Source organism: Hyperolius riggenbachi, chromosome 4 (genome assembly GCF_040937935.1).
Source record: "Hyperolius riggenbachi isolate aHypRig1 chromosome 4, aHypRig1.pri, whole genome shotgun sequence".
Taxonomy (NCBI): Eukaryota; Metazoa; Chordata; class Amphibia; order Anura; family Hyperoliidae; genus Hyperolius; species Hyperolius riggenbachi.
The window spans coordinates 158,273,683-158,289,418 of NC_090649.1; the positions used below are offsets into that span (position 1 = coordinate 158,273,683).

Genomic DNA, 15,736 nt, shown 5'->3' on the forward strand with positions numbered 1-15,736 from the left:
CCCGGCTTATACTCGGGTCAAATATGTTTCCAGATTTGTTTAAAATGAAAAGTTGGGGGTCAGCTTATACTCTGGTTGGCTTATACGCGAGTATATACTATTGACGGGTATATGACACCATATATATATATATATATATATATATATATATATATATATATATATACATACACATATATATATACATGTTATGCTAACAGTATGTTAACAGTATGTGGCCCCTAAGTGTCTAATGGTGAATACAGCCATGTGCACAAGTCAACGTGTTCTAATTGTATCCTCCAGAAAACAAAAAAGTTATAGTAGGTGGTTGGACACACAGAGCCTAACATATCCCATTAGCCATATTAACTATAACATTTTATTTTGAGTGTAACAATTTATTTGACTACACTATATAGATATAGCTCTATCATCAGACTTCTCTGCCATTCCACATACAGTATACAGTAAATGAAAACCACCAAAAAGCTATCTTTGCAGTTTCCTGCGACACAAGTCTCCTCTAGCTACACTGACCGGTGAGCTCATTCCTATCTGGATGCTGGTTTACATTTTGTGACAGCCCCATTCTTCATTCCCTCCCCACATGGTTTAATATTTGGAAGCTGGTGTTAGAACAGCTGCCTGCCGAAGAAAAATTGTTTAGTCCATGAAGCAGAGTCTGTGGATGAATGGGAATAATTTTCCTCCATTAATATGCCAAGCGTGACGCGTCCTATTTTTATTTTTTATTATCATTATATATGTTGCACTACCAGCAGTGCTTTACATAGTGTATATCATCATGTCACTAACTGTTCCTCAGAGGAGCTCACAACATAAGCCTTACTAGAGTCTTAAGGCTCATACACACATCAGACTATAGTCTTTGGAAAATGAAAGATCACAGACTAATCTTACCACCCTTCATGTAGTATGAGAGCCATACCTTCACAGTCTTTTCTATGGAGCTGAACTCCACATCAGACAGAAATCTTTGCAAGATGCTGCACAGACAAAAGATCAGTATCTGCAAAAGATCTGTTCCTGCCAAATTGCATTCATAGTCTATGAGATCTGCAGATCATCATACACACCTCGTTTAACTGACATTCATCTGCAGATCAGACAATCATCTGCAGATCTGAAAATCCATCCTGGTGGATCTGATCTGCAGATGATTGCCTGTTAAACAAGGTGTGTATTATGATCTGCAGATATCATAGACTATGAATGCATTTTGCAGGAACGGATCTTTTGCAGATATTGATCTTTTGAATGTCTACAGAATCTTTATGTGCAGCATCTTGCAAAGATTTCTGTCTGATGGGGAGTTCAGCTCCATAGAATAGACTGTGTAGGTATGGCTCTCATACTACATGGAAGGGGATAAAATTGGTCTGCGATCTTTCATTTTCCAAAGACTATGGTCTGATGTGTGTATGTGGCCTTAGTCTAATGTCCCCACCACAGTTTCAGGCCAGATTTTGGGGGAAACCAATTAAGTTATCACCATTATTTTGGGGTGTGGGAGGAAACTGGAGTGCACAGGGGAAACTCTCAAAAACACATGAAGAATATAGAAACTCATCTCAGACAGTGCCCAGACGAGAAACTGAACTCAGGACTCCAACTACTCATTTGGTTACTGGTTCCCCTATAAGCTCATCTTTCCTTATGTTTCCGAATTTGTCAAGCACTTTACTGATGCAATATTTTAAGTGAACACATTTTAATAGTCTAGTAAACTGAGGCTGCTTGTACTACTCAGCAAAACACTCCGTTTTTATCAGTACCTGTTCACACCAAATGGTGTGATATTAGGAAGTGATGCGATATTGAGTAATGGTGTGATATTGGGAGCAGATGGAGTCCTACAACAAGTAGTTACTGTACAGCTGTAAGGAGCTACAGATTTACAATGTAAAGAGTCCTTGAGCACAACATACCCCTCAAACTAACAAATGCCTTGTGTATCTACATATGCAGAATGCTTTTTGCATCATCTAGGCTGGATCTAGAACTAAATGTGTTGCTAGGATATAGCACAGCAATCTTATGCTGGGAATACACCATGAGATATTTTGGCAGATAGATGGTTCGAGAGATAATTTCCGACATGTCTGATCTTATTGTCTATCATTTTTCTGATTGATTTCTCATAGAAGTGAATGGAAATTGAGAAGAAAACTGATCAGAAAATCGATTGGACAGTAAATTGTAAATTGTGTATTCCCAGCATTATACTCTATATATAGCCAAAGACTGCCTCTATACAACTTCCTGTTCAAAAAGTTTGGCTAAACAAATATCAAGAGCTACCGTAAGTAGCCAGTGTGGAGCAATATTTGCCACCTTAATTTGATCCATCCCTTTACACTGCAGCCAATGAAGGCATTCCCTGAATCCTTATCAGTGCCCACACCTGAGTTGCAGTGATGGGCATAGCAAGCATCATTATATTTTTACAATAGGACAAACTGTTGGAGAGCATCCAACACAGGCAAACGCAGTAGCATACATTTCAAGAGGAACTGTAACCAAGGATTGAACTTCATTCCATATCATCAGAAGAAAGAAAAAGTTCCATCAGGCACTGCAGTTAATTCAGATTGAATTGTGTTTTCAGTGTGATATGAATCACAACATGTACCGTATATATATTTTGCATTCAAAGAGGTAGGTATAAAAATCATGTGCAGACAACTTGTGCTTTTATAATAATTGCATGAGATGGATGTCCTACCACATCAGAGGGTGGCGGTGGTGGGTGCAGGGCAAAAGCAGTAGCCTAACGGCCGTTTCGCAAGGCCGTGCTTCTTCCGAGGCTGATCCACCTGAATTTTATACCTACCTCTTTGAATGCACGATATATACATGTTGTGATTCATATCACACTGAAAACACAATTAAATCTGAATTAACTGCAGTGCCTGAAGGAACTTATTCTTTCTTCTGATGATCTGTGATGTACTGTATATACCTGCTAACAACATCATGAGCATGCAGTTTCTTTAAGCAAGGTGGCGTTTGAATATCTGTCATTTCCTACCTCCACTGATACGGCTACAAGTCTCGTAGTGCCGGTAGACCCTACACTCATTGACTTGAACTTCATTCCATTTAGTAGCTGATACCCCCTTTCCCACGAGAAATCTTTACCCTTTCTCGAACAGATTGGGGGGAAGGGGGGTGTATAGCTGATATTGTGGGGAAACTCCTCCCACAGTGTGATGTCAGGACCTAGGTCCTGATATTACAACGTGGGAGCCTAGTTGCATTGTAGGGAATTATGGCTGTTTCCAACTGCATACTTTTAGCCTATCGCGTTGTTAGGGGGAGTGGTTATAGATAATGGCAGTTTGTGCTGTCTGTTTTTTTCATGTCTGCCAGTAGTAAAGATAATTACAGGCAGGCTGATTGTGGATCAAACAACATGAACAAAGTACATGGCGAATATCAATCATTTCTTGATCCCTCTTCCATTTTTTAACGTCTCACTTTGCAATGTGTTGATTTATTTTATTCACCTTTTTGCTAATGTTCCCCTTTTAAAGAGACTCCGTAACAAAAATTGCATCCTGTTTTTTATCATCCTACAAGTTCCAAAAGCTATTCTAATGTGTTCTAGCTTACTGCAGCAGTTTCTACTATCACTGTCTCTGTAATAAATCAATGTATCTTTCCCCTGTCAGACTTGTCGGCCTGTGTCTGGAAGGCTGCCAAGTTCTTCAGTGTTGTGGTTCTGCTATGAAGGGGGACTTCCAGGCCCCTCTCTGCACACTGCCTGTGTATTATTTAGATTAGAGCAGCTTCTCTCTTCTCTCTTATCTTTTACAAGCTGGATAAATCTTCCTCTGAGCTGGCTGGGCTTTCACATACTGAAGAATTACAGACAAGGGCAAAGCTGTTTGCAGGAAGAAACAAGCAGTCTGAAACTTCAGTGCATGAGAACAGGGGGAAATAAACACACAAATGATCTCTTGAGATTCAAAAGGAAGGGTGTATACAGCCTGCTTGTGTATGGATGTATTTTCTATGTGTGGACATACTGTACATCAACCTACTTCCTGTTTTGGTGGCCATTTTGTTTGTTTATAAACAAACTTTTTAAAAATGTTTTTAACCACTTTTAATGCGGCGAGGAGCGGCGAAATTGTGTCAGAGGGTAATAGGAGATGTCCCCTAACGCATTGGTATGTTTACTTTTGTGCGATTTTAACAATACAGATTCTCTTTAAGGTCTACAATCACATGTACAAGCTTTGCTAATATCTTGATTCAGCCCAATTAAGGTGAAAGCTAATTAATTATTTCAGTACGCTGTGTCTGGTCCTCTGGATCACATGGAACCCACTAGTAATTGCTGCAGTGCTTTAGAATCACAGCAGCACTGTGTGCAGCGATTCCTAAAGTGATTGCGCTTGTGTTTCCCCACGATTTTGAAGCATTTTTTTAATTTAAATATATTTCATTTATTAGAGGGCAGCACATCCCAAAAACATACAGATAAGTAAATTGGCTTTCCCCTAAATTGGCCCTAGACTAAGATAGATGCACTACCCAATATAGGCATATGACTATGTTAGGGATTAGATTGTGAGCCCCTCTTAGGGACAGTTAGTGACAATATACTCTGTACAGTGCTGCGTAATATTTCAACGCTATATAAATAAATAAAATTATACTTAACAGGTGTCCTGATGTCCAGCTTCCGTTTGTAGCCCCACCCCTAAAGGAAGAGGTCACAGGCGCTTCTCTACAACCAATCAGAGAAGCGCCTGTGATCTCTTCTGCTAGACTGGACGGAAGCCAGACATTGGGACACCGGGTGAGTATAAATAACTTTATTTAAATTTACAAATGCTCACCCCCAATAGCTGCAAAATTGCTTTTTGCATTGCTTTTATACTTGGCATTAAGCGGTTTGCGCTCAAAATGCTGCATATCCTGCAACTGCAATTAACCCTAATCGCAACCGCAGTAGTGGGTTCAGCCCCATTTAGATACATTGGCAAAGCATTTTTTGGAATCCCCGGCGATCCCATAATGCTTCCAAAAATGCCGTAGTGGGTCCCAGCGCTTAGGGTATATGATGCCTTGTGCAAAGTTAATTTCCTTCCATCACACTACAAAGAGCTAGGTGTATTTGTGCATATAAAATACAGGACATTTGGACAGTACGAGAGGCAAGGAATATTAAGGAAGACGTTGGCACCTTTTTATTGGCTGTATCCATGGCACCTTGTGTGCCCGCACAGTACCCACTTTGACTCTTTTACAAAGAAAAAAGGAAACAGCGGATAAACACTCACTGCCATCCAGACCAGAAAGTTCACTTATGCTGGAATCTTTAAAGGGAAGATCCACGGAGGAGTTTAAAAAAAAAAATACTAATCCACTTACCTGGGGCTTCCTCCAGCCCATGGCAAGCAGGACATGCCCCCGACGCCGCTCCGAAGGCTCCCGGTCTTCTCCGGTGGCTCACCTGACCTGGCCAGGCCGGCTTCCTGGTCGGGCTTCTCCTTGCGCTCCAATGTGCGTCTCACGCTTTCACGCTGACAGCATCGGACATCCTACCGACTGTACTGCGCAGGCGCAGAACTACTGCTCCTGCGCAGTACAGCCTGGAGGACATCTGATGAAGTCAGTGCTACCGCGTGAGATGCACTTTGGAGCGCACAAGAGCCCGACCTGGAAGCCGGCCTGGCCGGGAGTCTCCGAAACGGCGTTGAGGGCACGTCCTGCCTGCCACGGGCTGGAGGAAGCCCCAGTTAAGTGCATTTGTATTTTTATTTCTCCGTGAACCCTCCCTTTAACCTTATTTAGTTTGACTCCTGCACTTTCCTTCTGTCACTCCGGCTACACTATATTTTGATGTATAAACTGGTTGTAAGCTTCAGCCACCTACGTCCCAGTACTATTTATTGACATTCTGTGCAGCCATGAGCGTGGTAGCTGAATATTCATCTGTGTGTGCCCAGAATGATGGAATTATTATTCATTCCTGATTCCCACGCCTTTAGTGAGGGGGCACATGAATGTGTGTGCGCGGCAGCAGTAACAGTCCATTATACACTTTCCGCCAGGACCCCCAGATCACCAGCATTAATGCACCATCACTTTCTGCTCCGCTGAGCTGTGCATGATAAATGGTTGCAGTTGTCTGGTACAGTAGCTACGCAAGTACAGCGCTGCTTATTGATGGGAATCACCTTCCAGTAATCAGTAACTCCGCTCTCTGATTTATTCCCAATACTGCAGCCTCATTTTTGCATCTTTCAATTATTATCCATCATCGTCAGAGCTTCATATTCCCTTAAATATTTCCCTTCAAATACCGATCATTTCAGCAGCTCAGCAGTCCTTGGTGAACACAGTATGGAATACATTTACAAACAGCATGCAGTCATTTGTAGGTGTATTATATTCCTTTACCTCCACCACGCTGCAATAAAGCTACTCCAGGCTCCCAATCATTATGATCATCATTGTGTTTATTCACGCCTGACAATCAACCCCTCTTCAGGAAGAGGCAGCACTTATCTGGTTGCTAAGAACCACCTGCAATCCTCAGAGGAAGATTCCTCTAATAGGAAAAAATGTAAGAATTGTTTTCTATTAACCTAAATGGAGTCAGAGGAATAGACTGAGCTCTTGTCTGCCAAACTTTTAATAGGCAAGGGATGATATTGGGCAAAGTGATCAGCTTCCTGATAGCATTCCACAGGCATCAGTGCTGCAAGAATAGCTACAGTGATAATGACAAAACATAACTGTGATAAGTGAGAGTGACGTCGAGAGAGTACTCTGATCCCACAATTCCTGTCTGCATTATAAGATACTTTATGTGAGCATCAAAGTTTTCATGTGTTTATGTTATGTAAGCATGGTGGTGTAGTCGGCAGCGTAGTGATTTGCTCTCTCGCCTTGCAGCGCTGGCTCTCTGGTTTGAATCCCAGCCAGAGCACTTTCTCCCTGAAGATTGGATGTTTTCCCTTTGTCTAAGTGGGTTTCCACCGGGCATGCCGGCTTCTTCTCACATCACAAAACATACAGATAAGTTAATTGGCTTCCCCCAACCTGGCACTAGACTAAGATGGACATATGACTATGGTAGGGATTCGATTGTGAGCTTCTCTAAGGCAGTGTTTCTCAACACTTTATTGGTATTTACCCCTTTTAAAACCCTGTACTCACCAAGTACCCCCTAGCATAGTAAACATCATCACAAGTACCCCTTGACAAATATATTTAATTGTAGTACATGATAATTGCTTTTAAACAATTTCCAAGCATTTAATTTGGTTTTTAATTAGATAATATACTAATTTGGTGTTGTTTAAATAAGATTTATCATTTTCTAAAACTCTAAATTTATTATTTTTGGTTAAGTATATCAAGCTCGAATACCCCCTGGAACCATCAAAAGTACCCCCTGGGGTACGCGTACCACATGTTGAGAACCTAGGCAAGGGACAGTTACTGACAAGATTATATGCGTAGGTATGCCAGTGTCGCCGTTGAGTTGGGTGCAGGGCGAGGCAAACGATAGCTCTCCCTGCTGCTGCAAAACTCCCCAACGGCCTTAAATCGTATTCCCCCTCAGAGTTGTCGCAACTTGGAGGGAGATGTAATTCGGGGTGCAGCAACCGCCAGAGCCGCGAATTACCCTCACCCGCCCAGCATAGTATTACATTACTGCTATAGGGCGCCTAGTTTAGGCGCACACGAGCTCCATGTGCCATAACAACCTGCTTCGAGATTATGGTAACAGTAAAAAAGGGCGCAGGAGGCTAGTGGACAAATCGGGCGCCGCCATTCACTCTCATAATAAATATCGTTTAATGGGCGCCCGATAGGAAAAAAGGGCGCCGGAGAAAAATAACGTTTTAAAAGCGGCGCCCGGAGACTTAATGTTTTATTACTGCTTCTCATGATTACACATTATTTAATGATTTATAATTTTTTTAATATTATTTTTAAACGAAAAACAGTACAATATTTTTTCAAACATTATTTTTAAACCAAAAACAGTACAATTTTTTTTTTTACATTATTTTTAAACGAAAAAACCGCCCAATATGTTTTTCAAACGTTATTAATGCTTATCACAGGGGGGTCTTAGGTTTAGGCACCACCAGGGGGGTCTTAGGTTTAGGCACCAACAGGGGGGTGTTAGGTTTAGGCACCAACAGGGGGGTCTTAGGTTTAGGCACCAACAGGGGGGTCTTAGGTTTAGGCACCAACAGGGGGTCTTAGGTTTAGGCACCAACAGGGGGGTCTTAGGTTTAGGCACCAACAGGGGGTCTTAGGTTTAGGCACCAACAGGGGGGTCTTAGGTTTAGGCATCAACAGGGGGGTCTAGGGGTTAGGGGTAGGTACAGGGAGGGTTACATAGTAATTTTTTTTGTAAACGTTATTATACGTTTCACTATTTAAACGAAAGATTAACGTTTTTACAATTGCCAATTTAATGCACATTATTTAATGATTTATAACTTTACAAAACATTAATTTTAAACGAAATACAGTACAATACATTTTTAAACGTTATCCATGCTTATCGTTTAAAACCCCGCACCCTTTTTTCCCAGCGCCCCTTTTTAACGTACGCCGAGATTATATACCCTCTACAGCGCTGCAGATGTTAGTCCTATATAAATATTAAAATAATAATAACTTCATAGGCATAAGTGCTTCAAAAATAACAATATTGTCAATGACAAAACATAACAATAAGTGAAGTTGAAGTCAAGAGAGTACACTGAAGCCTCAGTTCCTCCCTGCCTTATAAATTACTTTAGGACTTGATGTGAGCATGAAAGTTTAGGATGTGTTATGTAAGCCTGTGTATCCCATAGGTGTGTGCGCAGTTCATACCTATATTTCATGCCAGTCTGCTTCGCTGTGGACTCCTTCAGAGAGATGTGATGCTGAGGGGTGAATGTGCCCAGACTCCGGGCAATGATGGCCACGGTGCGGAACCTGGCCCTGGCTGCATTCACTACATTGGGGCCACTTGAGTTCTGCTTGCTGTGCCTGTCATCTCCATTCCGGCTCTTCAAGTTGTGCTCAGTGCAGGCTATGGAGACTTGCATGGCTCTTGCCGGTGACTCTGCCTCTGTGATCAAACACTTGGCTGCTCAGAGTGTGCTCATGGAGCTCAGATCCGCTGATAGACTGGGAGCAAGGCTTTCTGAGAACTGCCACAGATCAATGAGTGCAAGTGAGTGGATTAGAGTTCAGGGCAGCTTGGAGAGGAGTCCTGTCAACCTTGGGATGCCAGTAATAAGCTGCTGGGAAGTCAGGGCAGAGGGAGACAGCAGGATATTAGCAGTGTTGGGTATTTCATAGCAGTAAATCCTCGGGACACGATTTATTTCAATCAGCAGCAAGCTATGCCCTCATGATTACCCGCACAGGCACAGTCCAATATTCAGAATCATCGCAGGCACGCTCCAGTAATAAGTGAGGACTCCAGCACTGACTCCCTGAAGCATGAAATGATTAGCAGGCTGTAACACCCTTCAAGGGGCGGTGGCAGGTCCCTCTAGTGTGACCTGTGACAGCACCCCTTCCTTCCCGACGTGCAGCTGCACTGACAGGTGGGGGACAGGGGCTCTTTAAGAGGATCCGAGCATGCTGTATATGTCCTAGCAGCTCATTACACGAGAGAGAAGCGTGCTGCTCGCTAGCAAGTGCTGTCTGTGCTGCGCTACACTCATTCAACTTGCCTATTACTGATACACAGACTGTGTTACGCTGAAAGCAGCCACTAGCAGCAGATCACTGGCAGTATATGGAGATTGTTTAACTATTACACTCCCAGAGCTCTTTGCAGAAGTAAACCAGCAGTGAAAATAAACTTGTGTTGTGAGATAATTAATCCTATGTCTAATATGGATGATAACTGGGACATTAGTAACATGCAAAGGGGTCACATTTTTATTTTCAGTTTAATGATTTCATTGTGCATGTTACTGTCACAGTTACTGGTAAGAATCCACACTCTTCTTACCAGCAACTGTGACAGTAGGATGCAAAATTAAATCATTACACTGAAATAAAAATATGACACTCATTTCCATGCTACTAATGTTCCATTTACCATTCATATTAGACCTGGGGCTGACCAGTATGAGCGTTTTGAGTTTTTATTTTTTTTTAATCACTACTGTTTTCAAAAGCGCAGTAAAAGCGATTGTGTAATTAAATCCTATGTGAGTGTTCTCACATGAGCAATGAGCTTTTTTTTTTTCTAAACGTAAACATTGGTCCGGGTGATTGCACTTCAATGCAAGGTATAGGAAGAATTGCAAATCACTTTGGGCTCAGACACACTATAAGCACTTTTCTGAGTACTTTTTGGCCTCCAGAGCTGTCTGAGAACCTTTTAAAAAACGCTCCTATTGACTAACATTAAAATTGCGGTAAAAACGCGATCGCGCTAAAATTGTGCGATTTTGCTGCGATTTTAATGTATGTCAATTGGAGCAGTTTTTAAAAAGCTCTCAGAAAGCTCTGGAGGCCAAAAAGCGCTCAGAAAAGCGCTTATAGTATGTCTGAGCCCTCAAGGGCTCGTTCACACTGGAGGCGTTTTGCGATTTTCTTTTTGCGCTGGCGATTTTCAAAATCGCCCTGAATGCGCTTGTGCAATGATTCACTATGAGAGAGTTCATATCTGAGCTCAGTGAAAAAAAAACGGTAGGAGGCGCCCTCTAATATAGCACAATAGCACTTAAATATTTAAAAGTTTATACATTCACAGGGTAAGAGTCAATAGTCCTACTTGTGCTGAAGATACTCAGACTGGTATATTGATCAACAATTTTTTATTGATATTTTGAATTAAGCACTTGGACAACGCGTTTCGCGACATCAGTCGCTTCCTCAGGTCAAATAAACGTGCTTCAGAAAAAAGACAGGGATGGCACTCAGAAACATATACATATGACACTGATAAATAATGCATATTGTATAAATAAAATGCTAAAATAATATAAAAACATCGCATACAATACATATAATCGTACCATCAGATACTACATACATATAATATAGAGAGTCCAATTACGATAGGTATTATCTAAAATGTATATAAAATATATATAAAACATAGATAGCTTTCTGGATATATATATATGTAAAAACAACACATCTCTAATATATCTCATCCATTTACACGTGGGTAGGATAAAATGGTAATATTATTACCAACATATGAGTAGTTAGGATTACAATATGAAATATGTCAAGTTTTATGGTGTACTTTTAACTGAGTCCAGACCTAATGGGGATGGACTACTAGAGGATGGTATACTGGAAAAACAAATGTTAGATGGGACAGAGTGATGGGTATAAATAGTCCCTGGTGTTTTACCACAGGGAATTAGCCAATGTGTGAGGTGGGGGACCCCTGTCATAAAGTGGATAGGGAGGCTGGTAAAATAGAGACTGGGCGTGGGGAGGACAAGTAAGGGGGAGAGAGAGAGAGAGATAAGTATTCACTCTCCCTCAGGGTAGGCACCTGGAGGCGAATAAGACCTATGGGGAGAGAATAGGAAAACCGCAGCTTACCTCTAAGGCTATAATGGATCGCTGGGCGCCATGACGGGCGCACGTTCCGTATGCCTATAAATCTATTCGGGCAATTCCTGGAGTGAAGTCACGTGACGTGCGCGAACCTGCGTCACGTCCTGGAGGACGGAATTCTATCACGTGGCTTGAGCGAGAAAAGGCGGAAGTGCGTTGCCGGCCATGTGTAGTGTGGTCGTACAGACGGAGGAGGCGTGGGGCGGAAGTGGCTGGGCGGCCATATGTAAAGAGGCTGGGAGAGAGGGAGGATTAAAACATACGGTGGCCATCTTGTGTGAGGTGTGGGGCGGAGGTGGCTAGCTGGCCATATGTAAAGTGGCTGGGAGATAGGGGGGAATGCAAATTACGATGGCCATCTTGTGTGGGGCAGATAAATTAAGGATATGGGAGCTGAGGTCATCTGGACCTATAGAACGGCCATATTGGATGTGGCACTATTAGGGTTAAAGTTATAACAATGGCAATGAGAAGCCTTCATGGAGCCCATTATCTGGGCAATAGGATACATATAGTTCTGTAATTAAATATTATGATTGTAGGATGGGGGGAGGAGGGGGGGCACGAGGGGGAGCTTATGACACATTATTTATTAGGGGTATAGGGTACAGTTCGGGCTATATTTTAAGGGGTCATAAACTTTATGGTAATTTGGAGTGGAAGGTGAGAGATAAGAATAGGAGAAAAAACAACTCCTAATATTTCATATGGAGGCTGGATCCCATAAATATGAGGCATATCGTACATTTAGGCGGTGGGTTCCTAATGCCATATATTACAGAACATACAGTAAGAAAAAGGTTTTTTTGCATCAAAAATTGTGTTCTAGGCAGATGTTTAAGCCGTCCGGCTGTAGGGTCCTCAATTTGAATACCCAGAACATTTCTCTGGCTTTTAATGTTCCAAAAAGGTCTGGGACCCCTTCTGCGACTTGTTCAATGGGGCAAAGTCTTGCTGTTTTATGACTGCAATTGTGTGTGTCTTTAAAGTGTCGTGACAGACCGTGTTTAGTAAAACCCTTGAGAATATTACGTCTGAGCTGACCCCACCTGTCTCTCAGGGATTGGGTGGTCCTCCCTACATACTGTTTCTTACACGTGCATGTGATTAGGTAGAGTATAAATTTAGAGGCACAGTCAATATGTCCATGGATCTCGTATGTCTCGCCCGTGACTGCAGATGTGATCTCTGTTTGCCCTTCCTCGATTTTTTGGCAACATAGGCATCTTCTTTGTTTACATCTCCATGCCCCTTTCCTTTTCGCTACGCCCATCTGGCTATCTGGTTTACTTTGTGATTCTAATCCTGCTAGGGGCTACCGTATTTTTTAAGGTTTTGGCTCTTCTGAAGACACACCTAGGAGTGTTATTGAGGTCTTCTCTCAAGAATGGATCATTGAGTAGAAGTGGCCAATGTTTCTTTAAGATGCTCTTAATATCCCCATGGTTATTCGCGTATCTCGTTATAAATAAGGGTTGGGAAGTAGTGCTTGTGGGTTCCAACGGTGATTTAGGAGCTGTGTTATTCTTGTTAAGTAGGGAGCGTCCTTAAAAAACCTTAAAAAATACGCTAGCCCCTAGCAGGATTAGAATCACAACGAAACCAGATAGCCAGATGGGCGCAGCGAAAAGGAAAGGGGCATGGAGATGTAAACAAAGAAGATGCCTATGTTGCCAAAAAATCGAGGAAGGGCAAACAGAGATCACATCTGCAGTCACGGGCGAGACATACGAGATCCATGGACATATTGACTGTGCCTCTAAATGTATAGTCTACCTAATCACATGCACGTGTAAGAAACAGTATGTAGGGAGGACCACCCAATCCCTGAGAGACAGGTGGGGTCAGCACAGAAGTAAAATTCTCAAGGGTTTTACTAAACACAATCTGTCCCGACACTTTAAAGACACACACAATTGCAGTCATAAAACAGCAAGACTTTGCCCCATTGAACAAGTCGCAGAAGGGGTCCCAGACCGTTTTGGAACATTAAAAGGGTATTCAAATTGAAGACCCTACAGCCGGACGGCTTAAACATCTGCCTAGAACACAATTTTTGATGCAAAAAAACCTTTTTCTTACTGTATGTTCTGTAATATATGGCATTAGGAACCCACCGCCTAAATGTACGATATGCCTCATATTTATGGGATCAAGCCTCCATATGAAATATTAGGAGTTGTGTTTTCTCCTATTCTTATCTCTCACCTTCCACTCCAAATTACCATAAAGTTTATGACCCCTTAAAATATAGCCCGAACTGTACCCTATACCCCTAATGAATAATGTGTCATAAGCTCCCCCTCGTGCCCCCCCCTCCCCCCATCCTACAATCATAATATTTAATTACAGAACTATATGTATCCTATTGCCCAGATAATGGGCTCCATGAAGGCTTCTCATTGCCATTGTTATAACTTTAACCCTAATAGTGCCACATCCAATATGGCCGTTCTATAGGTCCAGATGACCTCAGCTCCCATATCCTTAATTTATCTGCCCCACACAAGATGGCCACCGTAATTTGCATTCCCCCCTATCTCCCAGCCACTTTACATATGGCCAGCTAGCCACCTCCGCCCCACGCCTCACACAAGATGGCCACCGTATGTTTTAATCCTCCCTCTCTCCCAGCCTCTTTACATATGGCCGCCCAGCCACTTCCGCCCCACGCCTCCTCCGTCTGTACGACCACACTACACATGGCCGGCTACGCACTTCCGCCCTTTCTCGCTCAAGCCACGTGACGGAATTCCATCCTCCAGGACGTGACGCAGGTTCGCGCACGTCACGTGACTTCACTCCAGGAATTGCCCGAATAGATTTATAGGCATACGGAACGTGCGCCCGTCATGGCGCCCAGCGATCCATTATAGCCTTAGAGGTAAGCTGCGGTTTTCCTATTCTCTCCCCATAGGTCTTATTCGCCTCCAGGTGCCTACCCTGAGGGAGAGTGAATACTTATCTCTCTCTCTCTCTCCCCCTTACTTGTCCTCCCCACGCCCAGTCTCTATTTTACCAGCCTCCCTATCCACTTTATGACAGGGGTCCCCCACCTCGCACATTGGCTAATTCCCTGTGGTAAAACACCAGGGACTATTTATACCCATCACTCTGTCCCATCTAACATTTGTTTTTCCAGTATACCATCCTCTAGTCCATCCCCATTAGGTCTGGACTCGGCTAAAAGTACACCATAAAACTTGACATATTTCATATTGTAATCCTAACTACTCATATGTTGGTAATAATATTACCATTTTATCCTACCCACGTGTAAATGGATGAGATATATTAGAGATGTGTTGTTTTTACATACAGTATATATCCAGAAAGCTATATATGTTTTATATATATTTTATATACATTTTAGATAATACCTATCGTTATTTGACCCTCTATATTATATGTATGTAGTATCTGATGGTACGATTATATGTATTGTATGCGATGTTTTTATATTATTTTAGCATTGTATTTATACAATATGCATTATTTATCAGTGTCATATGTATATGTTTCTGAGTGCCATCCCTGTCTTTTTTCTGAAGCACGTTTATTTGACCTGAGGAAGCAACTGATGTCGCGAAACGCGTTGTCCAAGTGCTTAATTCAAAATATCAATAAAAAATTGTCGATAAATATACCGGTCTGAGTATCTTCAGCACAGGTAGGACTATTGACTCTTACCCTGTGAATTTATAAATTTTTAAATATTTAAGTGCTTTTGTGCTATATTAGAGGGCGCCATCTACTGTTGTTTTTTTCCTGAACTTTCATACCCTTCTGGTTAGGGAGGTTGTTCCTATCTTGGTATAGGGCACCACTTTTGTCCTAGGAGCAGCGACCTAAAGGCCGAGTGGAGACGGTATTTCTCCACATATGCTGATGGTGGTTGCCTTCAAAAGCAACCTACTGTACCTTTGTGAGTATATCACCTTTTACCATATAGTCCCATTGTTGAGACTTTATCACACGATATCGGGTTCCCGGTGTCCCTGTGTTTTTTCTGTCTTCTGTTATACCTAGTATCATATCTGAGCTGTTAGTTTCCGATTCGCTCAGCAAATCGCTGCCTGTACAATTTTTGAGGCAAATCCGCCTCAATGAAAGGTAAAGGAAAAACGCAAAACGCTCACAAAATTGCTTCGTGCAGCGA

The 15,736-nt window shown here is 42.2% G+C and overlaps 1 protein-coding gene across 3 annotated transcripts in view; it reads right to left on the bottom strand.

Moving 5' to 3' along the window:
* The window catches only part of KCNAB1 (potassium voltage-gated channel subfamily A regulatory beta subunit 1), a 555,572-nt gene that overhangs the window by 331,760 nt on the left and 208,076 nt on the right, over positions 1-15,736 (bottom strand). Inside the window, exon 1 of one of the 3 annotated variants that reach the window (XM_068280853.1) lies at positions 8,866-9,701. The exons of the other annotated variants lie outside the window; for them this stretch is intronic. Coding sequence (XP_068136954.1) covers positions 8,866-9,083 — 218 coding nt within the window. The 5' untranslated portion in view covers positions 9,084-9,701. Of the gene's footprint in view, positions 1-8,865; positions 9,702-15,736 lie in introns of those variants that run through there. 3 annotated transcript variants of the gene reach the window in all.